Below are 27,977 nucleotides of genomic sequence, written 5' to 3' on the forward strand. Positions count from 1 at the left end.
ACCGCGCTTTTTAAGGATGTATGTCGACCGTTTCGCTGATGCACGTAGCTGCTGCTTTTTTTTATTCGTCTCTGCTCTCTTAGCTTCACAATGTGTAGGTGCACTCAGCCCGTTCTTCAACTGCACACAATGAGGGAGACACAGTACGGGGGGAGAAACAATGATACGTGTTGGTGTTTGAACGCGCATATAGGTTTATGTGCGCATGTGGGTGAAGAGGCACAACAGAAAAAAGAGAAGTGGAGAGGGCTTGTTGGAGTGCCACCATCATAGCGAATGAGCTGCGAAGTGAATGCATGAAGGCGGCTGGGGCTGACGTAAAGGGTATCGCGCGCAGCACGCGGATGAAGAAGCGTGGCCTTTTCAGCACGCTCTGGCTGACGCGGCTGCGCTGTGCTCCATTGTCAAGGGCATCGCTGGGAAGCAGCTGTCCAGAGCTTTTACCCCCTTCACTGCGCCGCCCAGGTATCGGCAAAGGGGGTGGAGGAGGGTGGGGGTGCTGTCTTTCTCCGTTACGGAGAGACCCACCGATAATGATGAGAGGGGAGGACACGGCGCTTGCATTGCTGCCGTGGAACAGCGTTCTCATGAGACGCCCCTCTCTTTGTGTGTTTCTCCATGTTCCCTCTCCACAAAACACCTCCGCTCTACCGTTCGCTACCTTGTTTGTGTGTGTGTCTGTATGTGCTTTGTCTTCCGCTGTTGCGCCTCAGTCTCTCTGTTTTGGGGGAGGGGGTGAGATGAGCACGAGGAGACACGCCACCCCTTCACAGCCGTCATCGTCGCCACATCACGAGGACGAGGAAACCAGGAAAAGAAGAAAAAAGTGTCGATTACGTCGCAGATGTTAGAGAAGAGAAGAAAATTTTTTGGCGTTTTCTTCTCCGTTATCGTTCAAACAAAAGAAAGAGAGAACCGCACACACGCGCCCAATGCACAAGAGAAAGACAAGTTATGGAGCTGAAGCGCGAGAGAGAGATGGTGCGTGTACGTGCGTGTGCATGAGTGACGAAGCGAACAAGAAGGGGGCGGCACCACTACCACTACTGCACACACGATGGGGCGCTCCTTTTCCTCCTCCGCATGCCACCTCTCGCTCTTGCCGCTCTCACGCACGCCTTTTCTCTGCTTCACATAGATCGCGGGAGAAGAAAAGAGAAACGAAAAAAGGAAGACTAGAATGGCATGGCGCTCTGCCCTCTTTATGGGTCCTGTCCTCTCAATCATGCTCTCTTGCGCCTGTGCGCTTGCGTTACCCCTCCTCGCCTTCCATTACACAACAACACACGACCGTGCACAGACACACAGGCACGTGCGCACTGGAATGGCATTCACCACTCGCCCTCGACAGGGCCGCCAAGCCGCCACTTCGCCGCAGCCGGGGCTCCATGGCCCTTGGCCTGGCATCGCACAGCCACCCCCGCACGCAACATAACATCGAAAGCCGTGCAGAGAGGAGCAGCAGGACCGGGAGCCATCAGATGAGCGCCTCTTGGACGGGGCACGGCCCTTTACGCTGCCTGTGGGACGTTCTTGTAGTAGCCCGTGACGACGCAGTGGTCGCGCTCGAAGGGCTCTAGTGAGACTTGCTCCTTTGGGCGGAGGCCGGAATCCTTCAGCTTCTGAACCTCAGACGCAAACACTGCTGCCGGATCCGCCGTGGAGTCGATGCAGTTCGCCTTGATCGAAATCACAAAGCCACCGTTCGCCTTCAAGAAGTGCTGGGCGTTGAGGGCTAGAATGCGCGCCTGATCCGGCTGGGCGACGTCCATGAAGATGCAGTCCACCAGGCGAGGAATGAGCATGCGGTACTTCTGCGGGTAGCGGGCATCCTCCAGGATGGGGACGATGTTGCTGCGGCGCTTCGTCATCTCTTCCAGATCACGGCCGCTGCGGTGCGAGAACTCTACCGCGTACACGACGCCCTCCGGTCCGACAAGGTCCGAGACGTGGCTAACAGTGGTGCCGCTGGCTGCACCAAGGTATAGCACGGCAGAACCAGGCTCCATGTATATGCTCGCTACACCAGCGTAGATCGCGGACGCTAGCTTGGAGCGGTACGGGTTCCATACGCGGAACTCGTGCGACTCAGACTCGCCGGCCACCGTGCCGTTCACACGCTTCTCGCTGTACACCGACACGCCAGGGACCAGCGACCGCGTGGAGAGGGTGTCCTTGCCGGCCAAGAGGTAGCAGCCGTTGAAGCGGGCATGCGGGTGGAAGATGTTGCCCTTCGGCGCACCCGCACCCCCACGACCGCCGCGACCGCCGCCACGTCCACCGCCGCGGCCACCGCCACGGCCGCCACCGCGACCACCGCCACGGCCGCCACCACCGCGACCACCACCACCGCGACCGCCACCACCGCGACCGCCGCCGCCGCGTCCACCGAAGCTACCGCGCCCGCCGCGCATGATTGTCAAGTTGCAAGAACGGGGAAGTATGTGAAGGAGTCGGTCTGTTGTTCTTTTTCTCCTGTCTCGGCGCTTGTGTGAAACGACACGAAAAGACTAAGAGAGTAACGTGCAGGTGAGTGTGTGTGCCGTCCTTGTGTGCACCCAGCGTACTAAAGGGTGGGGAAAGAGTTGAGAAGGGTCGGCACACGGAAGAGATCGTCGAAACATATACGCAGAGAGAGTGAGAAACGCAGAGGAGTACGGAAGAGGAGGGCGAAGATGACCGAAGCACCGCTCTCGACGTGGTCGTGACCGCATACAGCGCATCAGCTGCCAGCGAGGAGCCGCCGGGGTGGGCGCGAGGATTCAGATCAACGCCACCGGTGATGCATTTGATTCCGCACGAAAGAAATCAAGGAACGCAAGGCAGGTGCCGTACCATCGTCGATACCGTGCTTCCTTCCCCTTCTCTGCAAAGAGAGACACACCAGCGCATGAGTAGAACGTCGAATCAGGCAAGCGATCGCAACAACACAGCGCACAGAGGGGTGTGTATTCTGACTTCTCTCTCGTTTCGGGTGTGGAGCTCATGGAAGCCCACAGAGAAAGACGTACAGAAGCAACGAGCTGACTGAAGAGAGAGGGGCGCCGGAGGAGGACGGGAGATGAGGGACACCCCCTCCCAACGCGTCCTCTTCTCTCACTGTCCGTGCACAAACAGGCAACGCTACGCAACGAGGGAATCACAAAAGAAAGACAACCGCCGAGGAAACGAGAAAAAAAAGTGTGCACGCAGGGCCAAGGGCATGTATTGAGACACACACACGCATTGGCAGCTGGAAAATGCACATCACAGTTGCGATAAGAACAAACGAGTTTGTTCGGAAAGGCACATACGTCGCTGTCAGAGGAAACGGCAGGCAGACGCGTACGGGACACGGCAGCACCGCGCGGCTCCTCCTTTGACCCTCATTCTCCCCATTTTCGTCTGTTCGTTACCCCTTGCAAGATAGCGAAACAAGCCCCCAAGACGTCGTGCACTCTTCATTGTCGAACTGTGCGTGAGAGGCGCAAAATTCTAAACACTATTTCGGCTCCAGAGCATCACAAATCACGATAGCCGCTGCCGCCGCCGTCTGCCCCACCGAAGACACAAGCACAAAGGCGCGTCCTCTCTCCCACCCACACCAAAAAAAAGAGCTCTACCTTGCATCGCCTCTCTTGGACTTCAGGCAACACAAGAGGAGAAGGAAGACATGCAATGCGTGGCGGAGAAAAGAACGCGCACACAAAAGACAAACAAAGGGCAAGAAAACAAAAAAAAACTGAAAGACAAGAACTGTAAGAACGATGCCGGCAGCTGCCGATCAGCAGCATCACTGTAAGGATTTACTTCTTGGCAGGCGTGGCGTTCAGAGTGGAGAGCACCGTGCGCATCTGCTCCGTGCTTCTGGAGTACTGGTTCGGCTTCTGCAAGTCCACCAGCAGGCCCACTGCGCTCCAGAGAGCACCGCTCTTCTTGTACTCGTTGATCTTTTCGGCGCCGACCTGCTGCTCCTCCTTGTGACTTGCCTTTGCATTCCTGACCTCCTCCTCGCGCTTCGTAATGAGCGCTTTGAGGTACGCCTGCGCCGCTGTCATAATCTTCGTCTCCTTCTCCTTCGTCTCAGCGTCCATGGCGGCGGTGCGGTTGGCAATCTGCTTATTGAGTGCGTCCGTTTTGGCGACGTGAGCCGCGGAGGGCTTCTCCGGCGGCGTGGGCGGGCTTTTAGGCGAGCCCCCCGGCGAAGAGGAGGCGATAAAGCCATCCATCAGCGGTGGCGACATCGCGACTGGCGTGGGGTGAGGCTCAGCGGGGGAGCCAGGGTTCGTCTGCTCGACTATGAAAACCGGAGGAGCAGCGTGATTCTCCGGAGGGGGTAGGGGATTCGCCGGTGCTCCGACTGAAGCAGGATGTTGCACGGGTGCGCCTGGCGTGTCCCAGTCATCGTCATCCCAAGGGGCATTCACGTCAGCTGAGGGGTGCTGGCCCGCGGTGGCCAGCACTTCCGCTCCGGACGTCAGCGGCGGCGAGTGTGGCTTCGAGTGCTGGCCAACGTCCGCGTGCATCGTCAACGGAGCTTGAGGGGCGTCGCTGTCTTGCATCTCGTCGGAAGAGTACTGATTGCTCATCTGCTCAGGGAATGGAGAGCCCAAGTTGCCAGGAGGCAAGTCTGGCGAGCCCGCGGTGATGCCGGAAGGGCCTGGGTAGCCGGAGTCCACGGCAGAACTTGTCGCCGCGTGGTGATAATGGCGCTGAAATGAACCACAGCAACGGCACACACAAAAAGCGGGGGCGGCAGTAATAAGCAGTGCGTTGGCTTTGTGGGTCAATGCGGGGCCGTCTGCATGTACACAGAGATGGAGACGGTGAAAATGGCAGGAGGAAGCAAAGAAAGACGAAACCAAAAGGGGTAAAAAGAAAAACGGCAGATGAGCAAAGCTGCAAGCGTGGGCGTGGACTGAGCGCGGAGGTATACCCGCGTGTGTACACGTCAAAAGATAGTGAATCACTGGGAGACCCACACGCCGATAGGAAGGGGGGAGCGGTAGTGAAGTGGCAAACCGAAATAGCGGCGCACCGGCGGATCACCGTTGATTTGAGCACAAAAGAAGAGGAGGAACGAACTAAAGGTGAAGGTGAACGCTGCGAAAGATGGTGGGGAGATGCATGCACAGAGAGCAAGGGGAAACATATCGTCTGTGCCCAATCAAACACGCAGCCGTCTGTGTGCGCGTGGATCCCCGCTCAACAGCGCGAACAATATTCTCATCGGCGCGGGTGATCGGGAGTCACAGCCTCTTGCTCGCAACACTGATTTGCACATCTTTTAGTTTCTCGTGACTCTGTGACGCTTCATTTCGGCTGAAATCGGATGGCGGTGTGGCGATCATAAGCGTCTTTGCCGCGTGCGAGTCCGCACACGGACACAGGTATACGCACACCTATAGAAACACAAAGCACAAGACAAAGTGGAGAAAAGCGTCGACGCAAGGAGGGAAACAAAAAGAGGAGAGCAGTGGTGAGTAAAAAAGGAGGAGGTAACACGCAGAGACAACACACAAGCACAGAGCATGGCCGCAGCGGCGTGATTAGCGTGACTCGCTGCACAACACGTGCACTCCAGATCCGTTTCTGCTCCTGTGCAGGCGAGAGAGAGCGATTGGGGAGGAGGGGAAATCGGGAGAGCGGCGATGGAAACAGCAGAAAAAGAAAAATGGCAACAAAGCAAGCTACAGTCATCAGGTGAGAACCATGACTACAGTTATGACGATGACCATGATGACGATGACTACAGTACCGCTAATGCAGCCAATTTTTCGATAAGACCGCTGCCGGCGTGTGGCGCCTTGGATCTGATCGTGTCCGCGCTCAATGAGAGAGCGGGACTCCGTCACATTGTTCGTCACACGATCTAGGCTTTCCTGTTGCTGATGCACGAGTGAGTGAAACTCCTGGTACGTCATCTTGAGGTCCATCACATCCGACTCGACCTCGCGCGCACTCTGTAGCTTCTCACGCTGAATCGCCTCCTCTGTGTGAAACTCCGACACATTGAGGGGGCGCGCCTCGCAAAATGTCACCTGCGACTCTAGAACGTCGAGGTCGCCTTCCCGAATGCTGGCCGGATCTGTCTGCCGGAAGGTCTGCCGCTCCCGACGCGTGGCCTCGGCATTGATGCGCTCGAAAACTGCCTTCTGTTTGGCGTACTGCTGCCTCAACGACTCGAGAGAAGGTTCCGCGTCGCTGAGCACCTCCTCTACGCGGCTGTTGCACTGCTGCACCAGGAGCCGGGTTCGACGGAGCCTATCTCGGGCAATGGCGTCCCGACCCGCCCCCAGCTCTTTCACGGAGCTTTGCACATCACTGCAGGCCTTGGCGACTTGCTGGATACACCGTGAAAGGACCTCTCCATTCTCTAAGGGCATTTTCCTGTCGTGCGTTTCCCTTCCTGTGAGTACCGCGTGTGCGTATGCGGATCCCCGACGGTGATGCCCGCCCTCGACGCGACGAAACAGTTAAGCGAGCACTTCTCGCTCTTCTAATGCGCCGCTCCCTCTTGCCCACGAGCACGCACACTTGCGGGCCTGCGAGATGCGCCGCAGTGGACCAAGAGACAAAAACAGGAAGCAGCAGAAAAAGGTACGACGGTCAAAGGGTCAAGCGGGTGAGGTGTCACACAGGAGAGAAAAACGGCAGCATGCAAAAAGAAAGTTGCAAAACGCGCTGAGCAGAGAGCACGATGAAGTACAGGACAACTTGGCACTGGAACGATGCTGTTGGGTGTGTGTTCGTCTGTGGACTGATACGCTCATGAATGTTGAAAAAGGGAAACAATGAAAAAAAAGCGAGTGTCGTGAATGAGAAGGTTGAGAGGTACGGGAGGAGACGGGTTCCAGTGTGTGATTGCTGAGAAAGATACGCCAGCACCGATTATTTGGCAAGTTCAGCAGCACAGCGGGGTGAGGGGTGCAGCTCGCCATCGGATGGAGGTGTGTTTATTTCACGAACACCTTTGCGTAATGTACTTCGTTCTCCTCTTTTGTTTTCTTTCTCTCTGGTCGAAGTTCAGCGGACAAGAGCGAGAGAGCGAGAAACACCAGCCATGGCAGCCAACAAAAGACACACGCATCGTACGCGGCAATGCCCAAATGCGCACGTCGTCAACATGCACGTCCGTGAAAGAGGAGCCCACACCCCCACAGACACAGATGAACAAAAAGACAAGAAGTGATAGAAGATGGGGAATCGGGGAAGCGCACACACACACTCCAACCCCTTCTTACGGTGTATCCACGGGTTGCACCCGTGCCCCCGTGCAACAAAGCAGAGACAAAAGTAGCAAAAGGCAGCGCGCGCTCATACGTTTGGGTGCGCGGAATCGCAGCCACTGCACGGGTGATTCCAGAAAACTAGCACCGGTACTTCAGCTGCTACCGAGCGTCTGGCCACGTCCCCAGTTGTGCGAGCCACTGCTCCTCTGCTGAGCTGCGCCACGCCATGCCGCCTGAAAGCGAGGGTCGTACGGGTGCACCTCAGGGCCAAAGGAGCCGACGCGGTGCGTCGGCTGCGGGAACTGGCGCCGCAGCCACATCGGAGTCTCCAGCCACCGCTGATTGTGTGAAACTGGAAAAACATCTTTGAAAAATATGTAGGCGTGTCCGGCCACTATGCCAAAAACATCAGCAAGCAGCCCCTGCCCCATGACGAGGTGCAGTGCCATCAACACCCACGGAAACACAGCCGAGCGGAAGGAGAATCCAAAGAGCGTCAGCTCCTGCTCCGGGTGTCGCTTGCAGAAAATCCAGCACAGCGCCATTAGGAACGAGAAACTCGTCACGTAGACATTAAAAAAGAGGCCGGCAGAGGAGAGGACACCCACCAGCAGCAGAAACATGTACGCCATGTCTGCCGTCTTGCCTTTGAAGTCGCTCTCCTCGTTGTTCTTGACGTACGTGACAAACATTGCAACCGTCATGAGCCATGGAAAAGAGAAATTGCCGAGGTAGAGGGCGGCTGTTACAAAGCGCCATACCTGCAGCGAGGTGATGGCCTCGGAGGTGAGGATAACCGAGCCGACACCCACCACGTTGAGGGAGCAGGCGGCGGACAGGCCCACAGACGCGACGAGCGAGGCACGGGTGATGAACCCCAGCTGATTGAACCAGTCGCCAAAGTTCTGCGACATGACGATGACTATCTTGATTCTCTGTGTCTATACGTAGGTATCGTACCGATGTGTTTGTTTTTGGTGTGTTTATGTAGTGCTTTCGCTTTGATTACCGCGTGCATATGGGTGTGATACGCCAGCGGCCAAGTGAGACATGGATCGATAGAGAAGAGAGAAGAAACACGAAGTAGTTGAGCACGTTGAGGACGGGGGAGGGCAAAGAAGCCGCCCTATCACCACAGGGGAGGAAGTAGAAGCAGCGACAGTGTCAAACACTTACCGTAACACGCACACTCACAAATCCCTCTTTCGCTCGCCCTCGCGCGCAGAGGGATGCTGTGCCGCACGCGCACCTGCATCCAGAGAGATGGGCCACCATGTGACTGCCAAGAGACATACGACGGAGATTCGCATGAGAACCGTGTGACACAGAAGCCGCCTCTATGGCTCTCGTCATGACACACAACCACCAGGGGTCCAGAGGGCAAGGGTAAGCAAAGGCGGCGGAGCAGTTGGACGGGACACATGCAATGCCCCCCCCCCCGATCCACCTCTCGCGGTCAATTCGCGCATTCGTGTCGCGGGTTTTCTTTGCTTTCGTTTCTTGTGTCCTACGGAAAACGTACACACGCACGCGTTACGCAGTCATCTAGTACACTCATGCACACCAATATGCGTGCAGACAAACACAGAGAAAGAAGAACGTCATCAGAAACAGACGGAGACGGACAGACACACAGCATCGACCAGGGAAGCAACGACAAGGGAGGACGAAAAGGAGACAGTGAGAGAGGGTGTAGTGGTTTCACTGAGAAGCACCGGAGCGACATGAAAAAGGGGAGGAGGAGACAAAACACAAAAAAAACGGGGGAAGACCTCTAAGAAGGAAGGAGTCACAGATACAACGCGAGAACGGAGAGATGATAGAAGTACGACAACATATACTGTATTGAAGTACATGAATGCAACGCGTGCTCGAACGTCGACTGCAAACAGTCGACAAAGAAGCGAAAACGCCGCGCAGAGTGAAGAGACAGAGAACGGCGAGAGGGCAGCAGCGGAGGCGGAGAGGAGCGTAAGAGAAAGAGAACTGTGGATTGTAAGGACCGCGATCCCACATATTCACCACTCGCTCACCGACACATGCACCCACGCCTCAGCCCAGCTTCTTCACCTGGGAGGCGCGCACAAACACGCCCTTGCCCTTGGGGCACGTAAAGTACTGCTTCTTGTCAATGAACGAGGAGCCGTCATTGGTGCCCTCGTTGCCCTCTAACATCTCCAGCCCGATCCAGATGCCAGCACCGAACGCGGTTGACCCGTTGAACCGCACAATAGCGCGGCAACCCTTGTACGTGACCTGGTCGCCAAGGTGCAGTTCATTGGCGGGATTCACAGCGTTGGTGGAGTGCGACACGCCGGAAGTGATGCCGTTGGCGCTGCTGTGTGGAGTGCGCGACCGATCGTGGGCGCTGCGGCCTGGTGTGGCGGAGCGTGTCGGTGTGGCTCCGCGAGTGGAAATCATAGCTCGCGCCGCAGAGCCCGAGCGAGCGCCGGTGGTCCGAGACGGCGTTGCGCTGCGGGCGGGGGTGGTGCCACCGGCTCTTGCAGGGGTGCCACGACGCACCGCGGCGCCGCCTGCGCTGCGCGCCAGCGGGCTCCTGCCGCGCGGCGCAGACGCGCGACGAGGAACGGATCCAGCGCTGCTGCTATCACGGCTGCCTGTGCGGCGGTGAGTAGTGACGCGCGCGGGCGAGGAGACGCGAATGGCCGACGCAGGATAGCGTGTGCTGCGCGGCCGCGAAAGCCCACTTGGCGTCTGCGCACGACGGGCCGGCGTGTGGGTCTCTTGTAAGGCGGGCTGCTGCACCTCGCGCACCCGGTCGCGCTCCTCTCTAAGCGCGGCCACTTCACTTTGCAGCTTGGCCATGCATATGCGCAGGCGGCGCGCCTCCTCGTCGAAGCGAGCGGCAGCAGACTCGACGTCAGCCGAAATGGCGCCCGCTCGCAGCTGCGCCGCCACGACGGAGCCGCGCTGCACCACCACGTCAGCCAGCCACGGATGGTTGAGCGCAGCATACAGGGGGGTACGCTTACTCGGATCCTTGTTCAGCATCGACTGCACAAACTCCCAAGCCAGCGGCGAGATGCCGGTCGGTTTCGGCAGCGGGGTGGACATGATCGTGCGAAACACCTCCTTCTCTGACGCGTTCGATCCCGGCGAGTAGGGGAAGCTACCGGAGAGCGTGATATACGTGACGACGCCGATCGACCATGTGTCGGCGTTGAAGCCGTCGTAGTGGGTCTGCGTGAACTTAGCGTAGAACATCTCCGGGGCGCCGTAGCGGGGAGTGCCAATGACGTCCGAGCAAACAACCCGCTTGCCCAAGAGACGCTCGCAGCCTGGGTACGGCATCATCAACGCCGTCACGTCGAGCGGGTCCCTCGGGGAGTCGCCGGTGCACACCCCGCGCGAGCGCTTTGCTAGACCGAAATCCGTCAGTTTGATGTTGTCGTCCTCGCTTACCAGCAAGTTCTCGGGTTTGATGTCGCGGTGGATGATGTCGTGAAGGTGGCAATGCAGCACCGCCTTGATGATCTGGTACGTGTACAGTTTCGATTTCTCCTCCGTCAGCTTGCCGCTGGAGGACTGCAGAATGAGTTCGCACAGGTCGCCGCATTGAACCTTCTCGAAGAACAGCAGAAACTGCTTCTCCGTCTCTACGTACTCGAGAAAAGTAACCACGTTCTCGTGCGATGGAATGTGCCGCAGGACGTCGATCTCTCGCTTGATCTCCGCCATCGCCATATCGACGTCACCCTTGGCAAGCGAGATGAGGTACTCCTTTTCGATAATCTTCACCACGTACTTCATCCCAGGCCTCGACCCTGGTGGGACGTACGGGTGAATCGGTGTGCACACCTTTACCACACTGTATGCGCCACGGCCTACGATGTTCGCATCCTGAATCGTGTACTTGCCCTCCACCACAACGTTGGCGCCCGTGCTCGCCCCGTTGTCGCTACTCGGCTGCATAATCGCGCGCACCTCGATAAAAAAGGATAGAAACGAAAAAGAGGGCACTGCGAGGATCTGGTGCACTGCGCAAGCGTATCAGCAAAGGTGGATACAGCAGTATGGGCTAAGGGGCGTGAGTGAATAGCAGTGAGTATTGGGCAAGGCAGACCTGTGTGCAATTGATTGTGCTTGTGCGAGTATACCGATGTACGGTGCCGGGATGCTGGAGACAGGAGGCAGACGACCAGTGTCGTCTTGTGCGATGTCGCCCCTTGCTTTGATCGCGCTGTTGCCCGTCGATGTCTCTCTAATGAGACCCGATAGCTTATCACGAGGTGTTCGTACAACAGACGACCGATTCACAGACACACACGCGCCAATAAGGGAGACTCTGTAACTATGGTAGTGTGGCGTGGGCTCGGAGTGAAGATGCGATGGGGACTTCTGCGCACATGCATCTGTGAGTGAGTGTTGAGATCGTGAAGGCGGAGAAAAGGAAAGGGGAAGGGGGGCGACGGTGGCGTCGCAACGACACAGGCAACAAGAAAAGAAAAAGTGAGGAGGGAGACTTTAGAGAGCCAGAAAACAGCACATTCGCATGGGACATCAGTGTGTGGCCTGTGATGAGGGCGCGGCGGTAAGCACAGCCGCGCCCCCACACTTTCTTGTGCTCGAGAGAAAACGACTCTCAGGAACGAAAAGGTGTCGGGAAGTTGGTAGGGCGATGTGTGGCGGCACACACGTTGCGGACCCAACAACAACTGAACGCAACACCTTTTCCGTGGGACAGGCTTTGAGCGACGCGAGCGGGAGGAGGAAGAAAGCCTGCAGTGACTGAGTACACTCAGCGCGAACCGATAGCGCATGTGCGCATGCGCGGAGCGCACACCACTTCGCGTCTCGCCCATTTTCATTTACGTCACTTTTCCATACATTTTGTTTTGTGTAGGCGTGCTGTTCACTGTGCGTGTTTGCATGCAAAGGGTGGGGCTCGCATGTAACCCTGACTCATCTCTCTTTACTTCTATCCCGCCTTGCTTGCATGCGCGCGCGCTTACACAAGGCCAGGACACCTCTTCGAAACACGTCTTTGGTATACTGACTGTTGCTCTAAAGATTCTTTTAGTGTCTTTACTGCACACAGCTGCAGCGCCCGCGCACACACACACAACGTTGATGTCACTCGTCGCTCCCTCCCTGCGAGTTCACGCCGCATTGTTCACGGACATTCGCACGCCTACGTGTGTGCGGTAGACGATGACGAAAGCAAAAGGGAGTGAAAACAGGAGGAGGCGCGGGGCGACGCGAGGAAGGATCTCGGTCCATCAGCGCGTGTACACAGAGTGGGGGAGAGACAAACTCATCATACTTGCCTACGGGCCCTGATTGCCGCTGGGCGAGAGAAAAAGACATACGAACAGAAAGATCGGGGGCGAGGGGGCGTGGGTGTAGAGAGGGAGATGTATGGGTGCGCAACAACAGCAACGCACACACCCATACATACCGCAAAGACCGCAAGGGAATGGGAAGAAAGAAAAAAAAAGCGAGCTACAGTGAGAGAAGCAAAAATAAAAGATAAAATCATCAAAATGCAGCAATCACACGTGCAAGAGAAAGTGCAGAAAAAACTGAAGAGAGATAAGACACGATCGACATCACGAGGAGGCGGCGTGAGGTCCTACACACCCCAGCTCACCAAAGCCCATTCAACTCCACTCCACACCAGAGAGGCGCACAAAAATACGCAAACCCCAACACACACAAAGTCCACCATAAAACGAAGGACTGCACAAAGAAGAAAGGAAAACGAGAAGAGACATAGCGATCGACACAGCAACACACAAAAGGAGGTCGGCATCTCAGTTTGGTGGAGCGCAAACATCGCGGCAGTGCCCGCGTGGGCTCGCCAAAGAGCACAAAACGAAAAAAAGTGCACAGCGTGGCTTACAGCCACTGTTGCACGGCGGACGCAAGCAGGTTCACGCATACTGCTACACCGCACCCTTTGTGAAACAGTGCACCGCACAGAACTACATGAATACTCAAGGGAGGTAGACAGAGAGGATGAGGGGGGCCTTCGTGAGACACCGAAGTGGACAATTACGTCAATTTCAATGATGCACAGATTCAGGAAAAAGGAAAGACGCACCCACCCAAGCTTGGAACGATCCGCCCCTTCTCCCTCACCAACTTCACCTCACACACTGAGAAATCACCATCGCAACTCTTCAGCGTTTTCCCCCCGATCCAGCCGTGAATCTTTTTCTATATAGATGTACTACCTGCCATGAGTTGGAAGACTGGGTCATTTCATCTCTTAGCGCCATCAGACTCGCAGAAACACGTGCTTGAGGAGGGTTGCGGCAGGCGGCCGCTTCGACACATCTCGCTGGAAGCACAAGTCTAAGAAGTCGTACGCGTCTTGCGAACCGAGTTCTTTGGCGTCCTTCGGCACCGCATCAGGCCAGCCGGTCGAGAGCGCCAGCTTGTTCATGATGTGCATCACATTCGGCATCGGGGTCCACGGAGCACGCCCTGTGATCATCTCCGCCACGGTGCAGCCCGCTGACCAGATATCGGCCTTGAATGGATCGTAGCCGTCCTCGTCTGTGATCACCTCAGGCGCCATCCAGTATGGCGTGCCCGCCAACGTCGCCGTCGCTGCTTTGCGCAAGGTGCCGTGCGTGTTCATGATTTTGGCCTGATCAAAGTCGGCTAGCTTTGCCGTGCCTGTGTCCATGGAAATAAGCACATTGTCGCCCTTGATGTCACGGTGGGCAACCTGGTTGCTATGAAGATACTCCAATCCTTGAAACATGTGCCGTGCGTACACGCGCACTACTGCATAGGGCAGGCAGCCGTTCGGTAAGCTCTTCATCAGCGACGTCACCGAGCCACCAGTCACAAACTCCAGGTAGACGTAGAGTTTCTTGGGTGTGCTTTCCAAATCAATGCGGCTGTACAGATAGCGAATAATGTTGGGGTGTACCATCTTCCGGTGAATCTCCACCTCGGTGTTGGACGGCGCGTCATCTGAGAGCTCCAGTATCTTCACCGCAACGAAGTTGCCGCTGGGAAGCACACCCACAAAAACAGAGCCGAAGCTGCCAGCGCCGAGCTTCTTGCCTAGCGTCACCTCCATCAGCTCCTTGGTTGAGATTGCCGCCATTGTTGGATGCGTATGAATCTTTCCGCGCACGTTACGCTGTCACGGGTCGTCGTCTCTATCGCACTTTTTGGCCTCCTCGTGTGCTTTGTGGGTGGTGTTCTCACTGGAGGAGCAGGTCAGGGGGAGAGAGTGGAGTGGCAGCGCCGGGGATTAAGAGTGGCTGAAAGAAAAAGAAGCGTATTCTCTCAGTGGACTTCAGTTGACGGTGGTGATGTGCATGCAAGCGTAGCGTCGTCGATGGACACTCCACTGCGCACTCGCAAAAAAGGCGTGTGTGTGTAAGGAGATGAAGGGAGACGTGGGTGTTGGTGAGTGCGGCGGAGGTGATGGTGAGTTCGATAAAGCGCGGTGGGTTGGGGGAGAGGAAAGAAAGCAATGCGAAGAGGGGGAGGGGGAGGGGGGCGCAGTGCGGTGTATAAATAAGCGAGCAAAAGCCTTCGAAAAAAAGAGCACGGCAACCTCAACAGAAGAGACAAAACAGTCCTTTCAGGAGGAGAGAGCGCTTGATGTCGATGATGCAGATATGGGACAGGGGCCGTAGACAAAGAGCTCACTGGGGTGGGGGTAGCGAATACAGCAAGACAAAGTGAGAAACAGTGGAGGAGGCAACAATAATGGGAAAAGGAGAGAGGACGAAGGCACACAAACGCCAAAACAGTCCAAAGAAGCAAGAAAACTGCAGCGGTTGAGTAACGAAAGCGAAATGCCCCGCTGTGTCCGGCGAGCAGGAGAGGAGGCAACGCGGTGGGCGTATGTAGCCGTGAGGAATCGCGTGCTTTGTCCTTTTCTTCAGGCGTTATGTTGCGTGCGTGTGATTCTCCTCTCCGCGTATGCAGAAATGTACGTAGCGATGCGCGTGTGGCTTGCTGGACGTGGAGGAGATAAATCTCTCTGTGTTTGCCGGTGCCTATGAATGAGTGGATGATCAGGCGTACTCGGGAGTAAGCTGCGCACACGCACGTGTGAGAGGGAAGGGCGAGGAAACAGCGTTAGATGTTGCGCGTTCAGGCTGATGAGTGTTGAACGGGCGCGCACATGAATGCAGCCCGCATGTAAAGCAGAAAAGAGAATTAAGCGAAGGAGAGTGAGAGTGATGGAGAAAAGAGCAGATGCAATGTGCACCAGGGTCAAAGGATTGCAACGATCCACACTACACACGCATGACAGGCAGGCATCGTCTACGTACGCGCCGTACTCTCCGGCCCCCCTCCCCCACGTGGAAATCGTAAAACGTAGCGATGCAAAGGAGTCCTTGTGAATGACCGTGACGACGGTAAGATGGCCACAGGCCTGCTCCTTTTTACACGCTGTGGTTGCCCCGTCGGAACTTACCTCACGAGCGACACGCACACACATACGATGGGCAGAAGCCGCGCATACCAGCACACATTTTTAGCACTCTCCATGCCGTATCGCTGTGTCGGTAGTTCGCTGTGCGCCTCGCGTGATCATTTTTTTGTCTGGGGTTTGCTAGGCTTCTTGCTCGTGAACTTCATGTCTTCTTAGGAAAACTCGCCCGCATTGCACACTTAATACACACACACACGAACACAGGTATGTACGTACCCAGACAGGTACACGCAGGCACGCACTGCAGTCGACCTCGTCATAACACGCGGGCGCCATACAGAGACACACGTAATGAATGCAAGGGGAGACAGCAAAAGAAACAGAGGAGAGAGACAGGGAGAAAGGGGGGGTACACGAGGGAGGGAAGGAAGGCGAATGCGCTGGCGACACACAGCTGTCGAATCCTCCCCCCTCCGTTCTCCGCCGTTCCGATGCGCTATGCATACTCCCCACCCACTCACCACGCACAGACACGATCGCTCTCTGCGTCCCGCTGCCATCCTCCCTCCGTCCCTTCCAATGAGACAGAGGAGACGCACGCACGCATGCACGCGCGCGTACCCGGCCAACGACGAATGCACACTTCATTTTTTATTTTGCGTGTTCGTTTCTTACGTTCCTGCTTACAGAAAGAAAAGAGCCACAGAGATCGAGTCTCTTTCGTACTTGTGGCACGGCCCCCCCCCCGTACCGTAGTCGCGTATGCACAGGCAGGCGAGTGGGCCGTTTCTCCCTCGCACATCACACCACACTCCGTCAGAGACGCCATCGTCAGAGAAAACACCGAGAGTAGCGAAGAAAGGGAGCAGGAGGAAGGGGAACAGAGTCGGTGCTCCCTCGTCTGCAAACAGCACACGTGTACGCCTCACAAGAGACGTGCGCCTAAGAAAGCTCGCAGTGCAGCGTCACGGATGCCACGGCCGTCTACTTAGCCGCCTTTTTCTCTAGCGACAACGAGAGCTTGTTCGTCGCAAGCAGCATCTCGTCCGTGTACGGCTCGAGCGCCGGGGCCTTCTGCGGCTTCAGGCCGGTGATCGGTTCAATCTTCTTGTTGCCGATGAGCACAGTAATCTTGAAATGGGCAACGACCTCGCCTTCCTTTTCGAAGAGAATAGGGTACGGGATGACGGCACCGTGCTTCGCCATCTCGTTGAGACCGAGGCGCGCCTTCTTGGCCTCCAGGTTTCGGATGGCAAACGGGAAGGTGGCATACTTAGAGTCGATTTCCTTCTGAACCTCCTTCGCGCTCTCCATCTTCACAGAGTAGTTGGAGTCCAGTGTCACCTTGAACACGCACGGCCGCGCATCGCGCTCCTTGAGCTTGCCCTTGCCGGAAGTCATAACAATGTCTAGCGTCCACACCTGCGCCTTCTCGAGATCGTAGTCGTGCACCATGTGCTCCGCGACCCTGCGCTGCGGGATACAACGGTATCCGTCTATGATGTAGCGCTTCATCATGTGCGAGAGGACGCCGTCAACCGGAGTCACCTTATAGTGCTCTGCAGCCTTCTCAACTACGTCTGTCACCTGGTAGATGGTCGCACCGGGACGCATCTGGCGCAGCGCCGTGTTCAGGATGTTGTACGCCGCTGTAATGACGCGCGCCGCCTTCTCGTCCTTGCCGAGCTCGTCGTCCTCTGTCACCTGAATGGTGTGCGCGACGACGGCGCAGTAGCCGTCCACGTGGATGCCCAGGTCGTAGTGCACGACGTCACCCATCGCGATCTCTTGCTGCGTCGCCTCGTCCGACACACCAGGGCTGTTGTGGCATACGCAGTTGTTGACCGAGATGCAGGTTGGGAAGGCTATGCCTTTTTCCGTACCTTTGAACATCGTCTTGACCTTGGCGGTGATGGTGTCATCACCGAGGCGGCACAGGTCGCACACCTTGGCGCCAGGTTTCGTTGCATCGATAAGCACGCGCAGCGTTTCATTGCACCACGTGGCGGCCTTCTTGTAGCGCACCACCACGTCGGAGTTGTTGATGGTGGTATCCTCCTCCTCTTCATCCTGCACCTCTTCGTCGCCGTAATCCTCCCACTCCTCCTGATCGGCGTTCTTTGGCATTTTGGGGGGAGGGGGGTTGCGTTTAGTTATCGGAGAGTCCGGGAAGGCTGCCCTGTCCGGCGTGCGCCACTTTCACGTGCGCGTGCGTATGAAAAAAATCCTGAGGGGAGAGAGAGTGAGGAAAGCGGTAGCCCCAATGCCCGCGGCAGTCAAGCAGCGGTGATGAGCTCAAAGAAAAGGAAACAAAAAGGGAGTGCAGAAGGAAGCGCGCAAGTTTACTGCAACGCATGCAGCGACGTGCGCGCGCAAAATATTGATGTTGTGGCACGTGTGATGCACAAGGGCGAAGAGAGCGACAAGGCGGAAACGTCAGAAGTGATGAAAAGGGAATCGCGGAAGAACATGAGGGAAGTGTGGCGTATCACCATGCATGAGCAGGGGGAAGGAGAGGGGCAAGAGAGACAGGAGATGCACACCTCAGCGATGTGGTCAGCAAAATGGGAGGCCGAGGATGAGGAAAGAGACGACGAGTGCAGCATGGAGGCGCCGCATACCACCTGACGCACCCAGCGCCGACACTCCTCCTATCATCACGTCACTCGTACGCAACGGCCGTGCGTTACGCAAAGAGCAGGTGTGATGTGCGTCGAGCGCACGCCACCCCACACCGTCCTTCAGTGCAGTGCTGCAGCTGCGGAAGGTGGAGAGACGGTGGTAGCACCGGTAGGGATGAGAAGGGCGGTGTACGTGCTTCCTTTCCTTCATCCTCATGCTTGCGCTGACTCCCACCTCCTCTCTACCGCAAGCCAGTTTAGCTGCTATGCATTCCTAAGCACACACGCAGTCACACGGGCACCTCGCTGGCACTCCTACATATACATACGCACACGCAGCCATATATGTTGCGTTATCCGCATCAGTTCTTCTCTGTTCAGGTGCGCAACCTTGGTTGGGACATGATTGACTTTTTCGCTTTTTCGCCTTCTTTCTCTTGGGTGCTCGGTTCGTGTTATACACGAGTCCGTCAACGTCGCACCACTACCACACACACGCGCACAATCGCACACATGCCGAGCAAACCGTGAGGCCCCTCACACGCACGTACTCGCGGCCTCCGCGCACGGCATCACTAGACACCAACCGCATCCCCCAAATTTTCCTCTCCACGGCTTACACACGTCTTTGCAAGGAGCAAAGCGGCCTCATAGGGGCCGACAGAAGAAGAAAATGCCGGGCGAACCGAACGAATAAGGGGGGGGGAAGAGAAAGTGGGCGGCGGAGAGAAATGAGGGGGAAAACAAGAGGAGAGGGGAGAGGGGAGAGAGGGTGGGCGACACGCCGTCGCGCGCACAAACGCACGCACGTATGCACAGATGCCCATACAGCTGCCGCCACCGACAGCGTCAAGGACGCACATAGACACACACGCACAGCCACATATACATACACAAGCACACACGTGAAGCGTGAATTGTTTAATCGGAAAAATTAATCAGTCATCACATAATGGGCCGAGAAAAGGTTTAAAGAGGAAAACGCCAGAACTTCTCCACACACACGGCTGCGGTGGCGACGTGGTGTTCGTCCACACGCCTCAGTGCGAGCTCTAGCTCTTCTCTTCATCCTCGACGGACGAGCGGGAGGAGATGCCCCTACGGTGTGCCATGACGAATGTGTCGTTGCGCAGAGGTGGTGAGGTGCCCATATCCTTCATCTCGTGCGTCGCCCCCTCGTCGTCCGAATCGTAGAGCGGACACTGGGCAGTGTCCTCCGCTCTCGGCACAACCAGAGGGACGTCGCGGGCTTTGTCCTTCGTGGCACCACCCTCAACCTCCAGGTTCACCCGCGAGCATGGGTTGCGCGGCGGTGGTGAGTCGCCAGTCTCCACGCACACGGCCGCCTTCTTGCCGAAGTGCGAGTGCGAGAGGGTCGGGATGGTCTGCTGAACGGAGAAGGCGACGAAGCCGATGATGGTGGGCGCGACGACGGCGCAGAAGAGCGCGATACTCAGGCCGGTGTAGTTTAAGGACTTGCCTGCAGACCACGATACGGGCAGAGCCAGCGGTGGGTAGGCATCAACGGAGGTTTGGTCGAGCAGGTGCACGGCTTCCGCTTTGGCAAGGACAAACCAGGCCGTGACGTTGTCGCGGCCATTCAAAAACAGAGGCAAGTCGGTCTCCTTGGCGAGGGTCTGGTAGAGCTGTTGCGTCGGCGTCATCGTCGACTGCGGAGCTGCGCCGGTTTGCAGCGCATCGTCGATGAAGAGCTCAAAAGCGTTGTTGCCGAGGGAAGCCACCAGCACCGCCGTCTCCGGCATCTTGAGCTCCGTTGCAGCGTATTTGGCGAGGGCGTACTGTGCAGCCTTGTAGTCGAGCAGGTCCGTGGACGAGTTTAGTGGGAGAAAGGTCAACCGCAGCGACATGGGGTTGCCGGCAAGGTTGGTGGCGTTGGCACTGAGCACCAAGTATGCGTCCACAGCGACGAACTCCGGGTTCGCGCTACTCGATGCTGTGGCGCACATCTTCAAGTACACCTTAGTCGACCCGCTGCCACCGAAGGTCTGCGGCACCCGCGCCGGCACCGTCATCCAGCGGCGCCCAAGGTCGTCTGTTTCAGTGCTCAGCACTGTCGCATGCGTAGCGGCAGCACCGCACTGGGGGACGTCGCTCGGGCTACTCATCACTTGCAGTGAAACCCGCATTATCGGAGGGTCTTGAGGGTCCGTGAGGAGGATGCGCGTGTCAGCCGGGGCCAAGACGGAGAGCTCGAGGTACGGGAGATAGAAGAGTGAAGAGAGGGTGAGCTGCGTGACCGTGATGGAGCGACCACGGTGCTGCTCAAACGGCATCGGCGCTGCCGTATTACCGAACCTGTTCGCCGCGTAGCACGGGTACAATGTCGGTGCTGCCACGCCTGCCGGCGCGGCGGCAATCAGCGACGCCTCGACTGTCACATTGGCGCTGCTGGGGGAGATGTAGCGAAGGGCTGCCGTGTACGCCGCGTCCATCGTGCACGTAGCGTCCATCCAGGCCAGCTTCAAGAAGAGGCTCACGGAGGGGGAAAAAGTGCCCACCACGCCCCACGTCACCGTCTGCGTTTGGTACAGGTGAATGCTCTTCTGGTTCGTCAGCGCGTCTCCGGTGCTGATCCCCTCGGCCTGGTACACCGTGACGCCACCAATGACGACCTTGATGTACGTGCCCGTCACACGCGTCCACGCGACGCCGTTGCGCACGCACACGGCGTAATAGCCCTTTGTCTTGGTAAACAGCAGCCCGCTCATGTCGATCACGGAGACGCCGGCTGCCGTGCGCGTTACCATGACATCCGCACCGGTGTGCACCCCGCGGCACATCGCGTTCCACGGTACAAACCCCACTACAACGCCAGAGACATCGGTGACGGGGCTCAGCGCGATCTGCGGGTGATTGCCGAGTACCACGGCAGCCGCGCCGTACGTTGCCCCGTCGTCGGTGGACAGCTGCAACAAGCTGAACTGCTGGCAGTGCATAAAGGCAGCCGCAACCGGAACGTAGACGTCGTTCATTAGCACAATCGCCTGCGTCTTGTGCAGACTGCCGGCCATGAGCACCATGACACTGTCGGAGCCCACGAAAGCTCCATCTAACCGCTGCGGCCACACGTTGCGCCGAACGGCGCCGTTGCACACCTTGATGTATGCCTGCTGCGTGTGAAGGCCACACGTGGAGGCGCTGCCACATGGCGTCCACTCCGTTCTCTCGATTCCTGCTTCGTGCATCCACTTGCGTCGGCCCCGCACGTACGACGCCAGGTCCAGCTGTGACCCGGTAGACACAAACATGGACGTGCCGGTCTCGTTGAACAGCCCGGCGCAAACCGTGTGCACGCCCACGGACGCCGTCGGGATGACGATGTACTGCTGGGTGTCGTAAGACTGGATGCGGGCAGTGTAGCCAAAAGCGCAGCTGCCGTCTTGAGAGAGACGCACCGCCGTGCTAGACCCGACAGAGGCGAGGCCGCTGCTGCGCACGGAAAGCGGCACTGCGTCGTACTCCGGGCCAGAAGAGAGTACCAGCATGTGGGAGGCGAAGTCGCTGACGCCAGCCATAGACATCAGCCAGTTCGTGGGCTGGATGACCGTGTAGTCAATCCGCACGTACTCGTCGTCGGCGCACAGCACACCGTTCGCCTGCTGCAGGTAGAGCGGGAAGGGGAACTGTATGGCACCATTCACGGCGTCTCGCGTTGCTTCCTCATTGAAGCGTCGACACGCAGCCGCCTTGTCCGCCGCGGTGGCGCCTGCTTTGACTGGCACGAAGCGAAACACGCGGTAGGCCTCTGACACCGTTGAAGCAGCAGACAAGTAGGCGGCTATGTCGTCCGCGCTGGAAGGCGGACGCACAAACTCTAGTAAGTTCAAAGAGCCACAGCTGCCGTTGAAGATGGTTAGCACTGGCGCCGTGGCGGCGTCCGCCGGCAGCATCGATGCTGCGTCAACTGTGACTGGCTTGCCGTGGTACTTGACAGAAAACCTTCTGTTGGTGGAGGTGTGCCGCATGCACACGTAGCTGCCAGTGGGAACTTCGCTGCTTGCGACGAGGAGGGCGCCTGGTACGGTGGAGGAGTCGCTGCTGGTGGTAAAGGAGTTCACTGCAAGCAGTGAGATTTTCGCCCGCTCCGAGGTGCAGTCCGACGACGCTGACGCGAAAGCTGCGTAGGCACCCCTCGCGATGCCGGTTGTCGTGCCACCCTGTAGCCTGATCGGGATCGCCGCTGCAGCAGGAAATCTGGCGGCCGTAGTCGTCACAACGATGCCCTGAATCGCGAAAGGGGCCACGACGACGCTCTTGCCGTTGTACGTAGCGCAGACGCTTTTGTGGCCAGCGTGCACTCGCGCTACATAGTTGCTCGGCACGAGGAAGCGCACGTCATAGCGGGTGATGAAATACGGGATAGGCGACGTGGACGGGTTGCAGCGACTGCCGACGGCGCCGTTGTTGACCATCGAGAAGGACAGCGTGGACGTGATGACTTTGGAGACATCCGTGGTATGCAGTAACGCCGTCCCAGGCCCTGCGAAGCGCACCGTCGCCAGGATATCTGTGCCTTCTAGGATGGACTCATCGCGCAGTACCACACCGATGGACATCTGCTGAAGTGCGATCAGTACCGGTGTGATGCGCAGCTGCGAGCCGACGGCCAGGATGTCGGCGGTGTTTAGCGTAACCAGCGACAGCGCATGCGAGGTCACCACAGAGACGTTGTACAGCTCATTTGGCACATGAAACGAAACGGAGGCGGCAGTCGCATCCGTCAAAAGAGCGGACACGGGGCCTGTGGCACCAAACCGTACCGCGATCACGGTGCTGGCTGCCTGCAGCGCTTGCATGTTCTCCACAAGGGTCGCCGTCGCCGGAAGGTAGACCACATTCGAGGTGAAGTCCATCACATCCACCGTCGGCACTGCAGCGAAGATGACGCTCTTCACTGTCTGCATAACCGACGACACCGTTGGCACAGATTGCGGCGGCGCAGCGGTGGTGGAGGTTGTCGGAGAAGGAGCCAGAGTTGTCGTCGTGATAGGCGACGCAAAGCTACTGGAGGCTGAGCTTTCTGATTGAAATGATGATGACGACAGGTGAGGGTTGGCCGTCGGTGCAGGCGTTGTGGTCGTGGTGGAAGTCGTCGTCGTGTCCGGCATTTGCGTTGTCGTTGTCGTCTCCGCGTCTTCGCGGCCATCGGTGCACAGGTGATTCCACGTAAAAGGCATGGCGATGACGGCCCACCCGCCGTTCTTCCGCAGGATGAGGCGGTAATGGGCGTCAGACGGAGCTTGGAAGTCGGGCGGCATCCACGCAGCGACCTCGCCGTTCTCCCACATGACAACGCCATTGGTGACCGTAGCAGGAAGGATAACAAATGCGATGCCGTTCTCCATTAAGTACTGCACCCCCTTGTCGTTCTCACCGGAGGAATGAATTACATAGCCTGCTGTGCCGGCCTCGCAGCCGCCAAACGGTGCGGTGAGGGCAGCCTCGCTCCTCGCCAGCAGGAAGCACAGTAACAATAGCAGAGCAGCAAGTGCGCGACGGGCCATGATGCACGTGGGTTGGTCGAGATAATGGCAGACACTCAAAACGAGAGGAAAACGGCAAGAGGAAGACACTTTTCCGCAGTAGGGAACGGAGGCAACGAGCGAAAGCGGAAAACGAAAAAAAAAAATAAGGAGGTATACGCGTCCGAAGGGGCGGGGTATCGGCGCTGCACTCTTTTTTGGGGTCTGTCTCGACTCCCGCGTTCTCGCGATGTTGCTCTACACTCGCTGCGCCACACAAAAACGGATAAAGAATGTGCGATAGAGAGGAAAGAAAACAACGAAGGTTGTTGGCACACCAGTGCAAGACGAAGGGCTCTCGAGATCACGGGCAGTAGTACGCCTCCCTCCTCAACTCGCGGTCTCTCGCGGAAGGGGCGCAAACTCGCGTTGGCAAAACTTGAAAGGCGAATAATAAAACAGACAAGACAAAACGCAACAGCTGGAGGGAACGGTGAAAGAAGAAAATAGGCACAAACAGAAATAGCGAAAAAATATGCGTGAGGGAAATGCAGTACGGCAATGCAGTCGCTAATGATGCATGTATGAATGATGGGTTTCTCTCTGATGAGAATGTCGTCGCTGGGTTAAGGTCGACAGCAGAAAGACGCACAGCAACGGCAGAGACAACGAGAGAAGATGAGGTGGGGCGTCTATGAGTGGTGTTGAGCGGTGAGGCGAGACTTCTTGTATAGACGTCACCGAAACCCCTCTGAAAATCATCAAGAATGCGGGAGACAGACAGCGCCAACGCTTCGCTGCCGCTTCTCTACTCTTCACGTTTTTTTCTCCTGCCGCTGTACCAGCCGCCGATGGGCAGAGAATCTGCCCCTCCCCGACCTCCTTATACACCCACTCGCGCGCACGCCGGAACGAGAAGACGAAAAGGGAACGAAGAACGTCGTCGCTCACCCTCGCTATGCGTGTTGCATTCAAGCGTGCTAGCGCAGCGGGTAATCGAAAAGCACGCCTGGCACGTGAAAAGTGTTCCTTTCAGCAGAGGGGTGCGGAAGTGAGAGAAGAGAGAGAAGCCGTGCCCCTGCAGCAGCCCTTGCGCTTATTTTTTTTGCTTGTGTTGACCTCCTGTCTGAGTGCTTGCCTACTATCTTTGTGCCTTTTGTTGCTTTCGATGGTGCCCGTTCGACTCACAGAACAGCACTCTGTCGTCGAGCAATTGGCATTTATGCGGCCCTGCGTGGTGTCCTCTGTTCCTACAAAAAAAGGGAACAAAACAAAAAAGTCCCTCGGCGTGATGCGCCGGTGATGAACAAAAGCGATGCACTCTTCCGGCGTGACTCCGTAGTTTTGAAGGGGAGGCAGTGGGTCGTGTTGTATCTGCTGCCAGTGGGCGAGAGAAACGATAGACTCGGTGGCATGCAAAAGCGAGAGGCAGACACGGAGTGAGAAGCGGTGAAAGTGGTGAGAAAGAGCAAATCAACGGGCACGGCAACACACAAAAGCAGGTGGAAGCGGAGACGGATGGCATCATCGAGCGCAGCTCACAAGGGCTTTCACTCGCCGACTTCGGTGGGAGTAGCTACAACGAGTGGTGACGCCGTTTTCAAGCTGTAGCTTCTCATCCCACACCCTTCCTGACACCCATGGTCTTCTGGCATGGAGCGGCCTGCAAGTAAACCAAAAAATACGTAAGGAGTCAAGGGCAGTGATGCCCCTGGCCCCCTGCTCTGCCGCTGCGGTGACCAGCGTGAGATGAACGCTGACGGTATAAAAAAAAACGTCCTTGCCCAGTGCTACTATTGTGTGTGTCTTTCTTAACTGTCAAGACGTTTGTGTGTACACTAAAGGTGAGCTCGGCTGAACATCATCCTTCTCGCTCTCGCTTCCCCTGTCGTGCCGGTGTGCTTGTCCGCGGTGCCCCATCCTGCGCCTACATTTGTTTGCATGCGCTTGCAGCACCCCACCACTTCAACGCAGTCATTATCCTTTCCCTTGTGTTCTCGCCAACCGTTAGCACTCCTGCTACATCTTTACGTGAAGCAACGTGCAGAGAAGAGTGTGGAAAGAGTGAGAAGAAGCCACAGGCACAAAATGCAACAGAGGGAAAGGTCAGAGGAGCCAGAGCAATCGGAACAGATAAAGGACAGAGAGAGACGGGAGGCAGGAGAACCACACAAACACGAGGCCCAGACGAAAAAAAAGTTGGCGGAAAGGCGAAGCTTTTTTTTCCGACCGTGTGTCCGTCCTCCGCCATACAGCACGAGCTCAACTCCACCCTACCCCTCACAGCCTGCCACAGGCCCCCGTTCCGCCTGGTGCGAAGCAGCGCCAGAAGCGCGTTACAGCAATGCACCGACACAGTCATCGGAGCACCGTCGCTGCCTCATACTCTGCCCACCCGCTGAGCAGTCCGCCACACAGTCGCCTCCCATTATGCCGCCCGCCACCTCGGCGCACCACCCTCGGGGTGGCACACAGGCGTCCCCCATCGGCAGGGCAGTGAGGGCCGGGCGAGATACGCTCGAGTCACGCTCACGCTCTAGCCATCATATGGATGGCACAAATATGTTCACTCTCACAGGTCGCACCAACGCAGCGCCATCCAGGACCCGGCCGCCGACATCAGTAGCGATACGTCGAACTGGCCTCCCACACGCCGTAGGTACCTGGCCCTATCAGCAGCAGAAGTGCTTCGGCATTTGGCACGGACAGAGGGGCTGCCTGGTTTCCCCCCAGAGTGGGGGTACGGGACCGTGGATACCACGCATGGAGGTGTCCCCTCCGCCGCCATCAGGGTTGCCTCAATGTACAGACAGAAAAAAAAGGGCAGATCCGCGAGCACCCCAATCATGCTCGCAAACAAACGCACACAACCCCTTACAACGACAAACGCGAATTTAACAGTCAAAAAGAAGGAACAGAAGAGCGGCAGAGAAAGCGTGGAGGGGGTAACGAGAGAGCGCTCGAAAACAGACAAAAGAGGCCCAGAGGAATATGGAAGAGTGCACCGTCGAAGGCGGTGGGAGACTTTGAGAAGAGCACGGCATGTCATAAAAAAGAAAAAGATGAGCAGTAAAGTCGAGCAAACACCCACAGAAAAGGAGAGGATGGGGAGATCTACTACACATATAACCTCTTCTGTTCCCTTGTAGTCAGCAGTTTTTGAGTGCAGTCTCCCGAGGTACGCGCTGGCGGTTCTGTAAAGCGAAACCAATGATAAAAAATAAAAAAGGAGCGATATAAGTATATATCGCCCCTATTCCTGTGCGTGCGTGCGGGCGTGTTGGCAGACCCTGTGCTGCTTGCCACCTGCGACGCCTGGCACCATTGAAGGAAAGCAGAGCCCACAGACACCAGCACAGAAAAACATGTGAGTACTACAAAAGGGAGAAGCCGTACGCACACAGCCCGCTGCATGGAGTGCTGCAGCAACACAACAACCAAAGCATACAGATCGATGAGAGGAGCCAAACAAGAAAAGAGTAAAGTCGAGAAACAAAGAGAGAAGCGACCACTACATTACACAAACGCATACACGAGCCCCCCGCGTGAGGAAAACAGGTGAGAAGAACAAAGTCGTCGCCACTTGTTTCACCAACACCATTACTCCCAAGCCATCACTTACATATATATATATATATACATAACGCACACGCTCTTGTGAATTTTTCGTTCTCTCTTTCCCTTTCCTTGTCTTCGACTTCCTACAGCTGGCACGCACCGGGAAAAAAAGAGAGAGCCAACGATGCGAAACGGCGAAAACCAAAGAAGGGTTAGTGGAAAAGGAAAAAGCGAGAACGAAACGTAGTGAGGAGCGTAGCTTACATCGGACTGAGCTCACAAACGGATGCACTCAGAGGCGGATAGACATGAAACCAACAAGGAAAAGCGCGGAATGAAAAACGTGAATGAGAGACGAGAGAGAGAGTCAAAGAAAACAGAGCACGCAAAACGAGGGGAAAACTAGAAGAGACAAAAGAGGGGGAGACGCGAAAGGAATGTGACATGAGATCAAGCTGGCCTGGCGGGGGGGAAGGGGGGCGTCGGTTTCGTTGCCAAAAAGAAGGGAAGGCTCTGGGGTGTGAAGGGGCGGGAGCGTTATCCCTTTAGACCCTCTAGGAGGTACCGCAATGAGCTATGGGGATAGCAATGGAGAGAAAGCCTGATAGCGGGAGACCTCTCGATGTAGACGCAGTGCGGCACATCGAAAGAGGAAAGAATCAGCAAAACAGCACCAAAAAAAAGTGAAGCACACAGTCAATAAGGCAGGTGGAGCAGTGGCAGCAGCGCC

General features: G+C 56.9%; 8 protein-coding genes across 8 annotated transcripts; all 8 read right to left on the bottom strand.

Annotated features, from left to right (window-relative positions):
- Positions 1 to 1,511: 1,511 nt before the first annotated feature.
- On the bottom strand, positions 1,512 to 2,414 carry LMXM_19_0100 (putative fibrillarin; the record flags this gene model as incomplete). Its single annotated transcript, XM_003874139.1, has 1 exon — positions 1,512 to 2,414. The coding sequence occupies one exon, from the start codon at positions 2,412 to 2,414 to the stop codon at positions 1,512 to 1,514; it is 903 nt and encodes a 300-aa protein (XP_003874188.1).
- Positions 2,415 to 3,785: 1,371 nt separating this feature from the next.
- LMXM_19_0110 (conserved hypothetical protein) lies at positions 3,786 to 4,223 on the bottom strand (the record flags this gene model as incomplete). Its single annotated transcript, XM_003874140.1, has 1 exon — positions 3,786 to 4,223. One exon carries the CDS (start codon positions 4,221 to 4,223, stop codon positions 3,786 to 3,788), a length of 438 nt encoding a protein of 145 aa, XP_003874189.1.
- Positions 4,224 to 5,678: 1,455 nt separating this feature from the next.
- On the bottom strand, positions 5,679 to 6,365 carry LMXM_19_0120 (conserved hypothetical protein; the record flags this gene model as incomplete). Its single annotated transcript, XM_003874141.1, has 1 exon — positions 5,679 to 6,365. The coding sequence occupies one exon, from the start codon at positions 6,363 to 6,365 to the stop codon at positions 5,679 to 5,681; it is 687 nt and encodes a 228-aa protein (XP_003874190.1).
- A 998-nt stretch (positions 6,366 to 7,363) lies between these two features.
- On the bottom strand, positions 7,364 to 8,125 carry LMXM_19_0130 (conserved hypothetical protein; the record flags this gene model as incomplete). The annotated part of the gene is made up of 1 exon (XM_003874142.1): positions 7,364 to 8,125. The coding sequence occupies one exon, from the start codon at positions 8,123 to 8,125 to the stop codon at positions 7,364 to 7,366; it is 762 nt and encodes a 253-aa protein (XP_003874191.1).
- A 1,138-nt stretch (positions 8,126 to 9,263) lies between these two features.
- On the bottom strand, positions 9,264 to 11,144 carry LMXM_19_0140 (putative protein kinase; the record flags this gene model as incomplete). The annotated part of the gene is made up of 1 exon (XM_003874143.1): positions 9,264 to 11,144. One exon carries the CDS (start codon positions 11,142 to 11,144, stop codon positions 9,264 to 9,266), a length of 1,881 nt encoding a protein of 626 aa, XP_003874192.1.
- Positions 11,145 to 13,452: 2,308 nt separating this feature from the next.
- Positions 13,453 to 14,295, bottom strand: LMXM_19_0150 (putative mitogen-activated protein kinase; the record flags this gene model as incomplete). The annotated part of the gene is made up of 1 exon (XM_003874144.1): positions 13,453 to 14,295. The coding sequence occupies one exon, from the start codon at positions 14,293 to 14,295 to the stop codon at positions 13,453 to 13,455; it is 843 nt and encodes a 280-aa protein (XP_003874193.1).
- Positions 14,296 to 16,569: 2,274 nt separating this feature from the next.
- On the bottom strand, positions 16,570 to 17,712 carry LMXM_19_0160 (metallo-peptidase, Clan MG, Family M24; the record flags this gene model as incomplete). The annotated part of the gene is made up of 1 exon (XM_003874145.1): positions 16,570 to 17,712. The coding sequence occupies one exon, from the start codon at positions 17,710 to 17,712 to the stop codon at positions 16,570 to 16,572; it is 1,143 nt and encodes a 380-aa protein (XP_003874194.1).
- Positions 17,713 to 19,258: 1,546 nt separating this feature from the next.
- LMXM_19_0170 (conserved hypothetical protein) lies at positions 19,259 to 23,731 on the bottom strand (the record flags this gene model as incomplete). Its single annotated transcript, XM_003874146.1, has 1 exon — positions 19,259 to 23,731. The coding sequence occupies one exon, from the start codon at positions 23,729 to 23,731 to the stop codon at positions 19,259 to 19,261; it is 4,473 nt and encodes a 1,490-aa protein (XP_003874195.1).
- Between the last annotated feature and the right edge of the window lie 4,246 nt (positions 23,732 to 27,977).

Source organism: Leishmania mexicana, chromosome 19 (assembly GCF_000234665.1).
Source record: "Leishmania mexicana MHOM/GT/2001/U1103 complete genome, chromosome 19".
In the NCBI taxonomy this organism is placed as follows: domain Eukaryota; phylum Euglenozoa; class Kinetoplastea; order Trypanosomatida; family Trypanosomatidae; genus Leishmania; species Leishmania mexicana.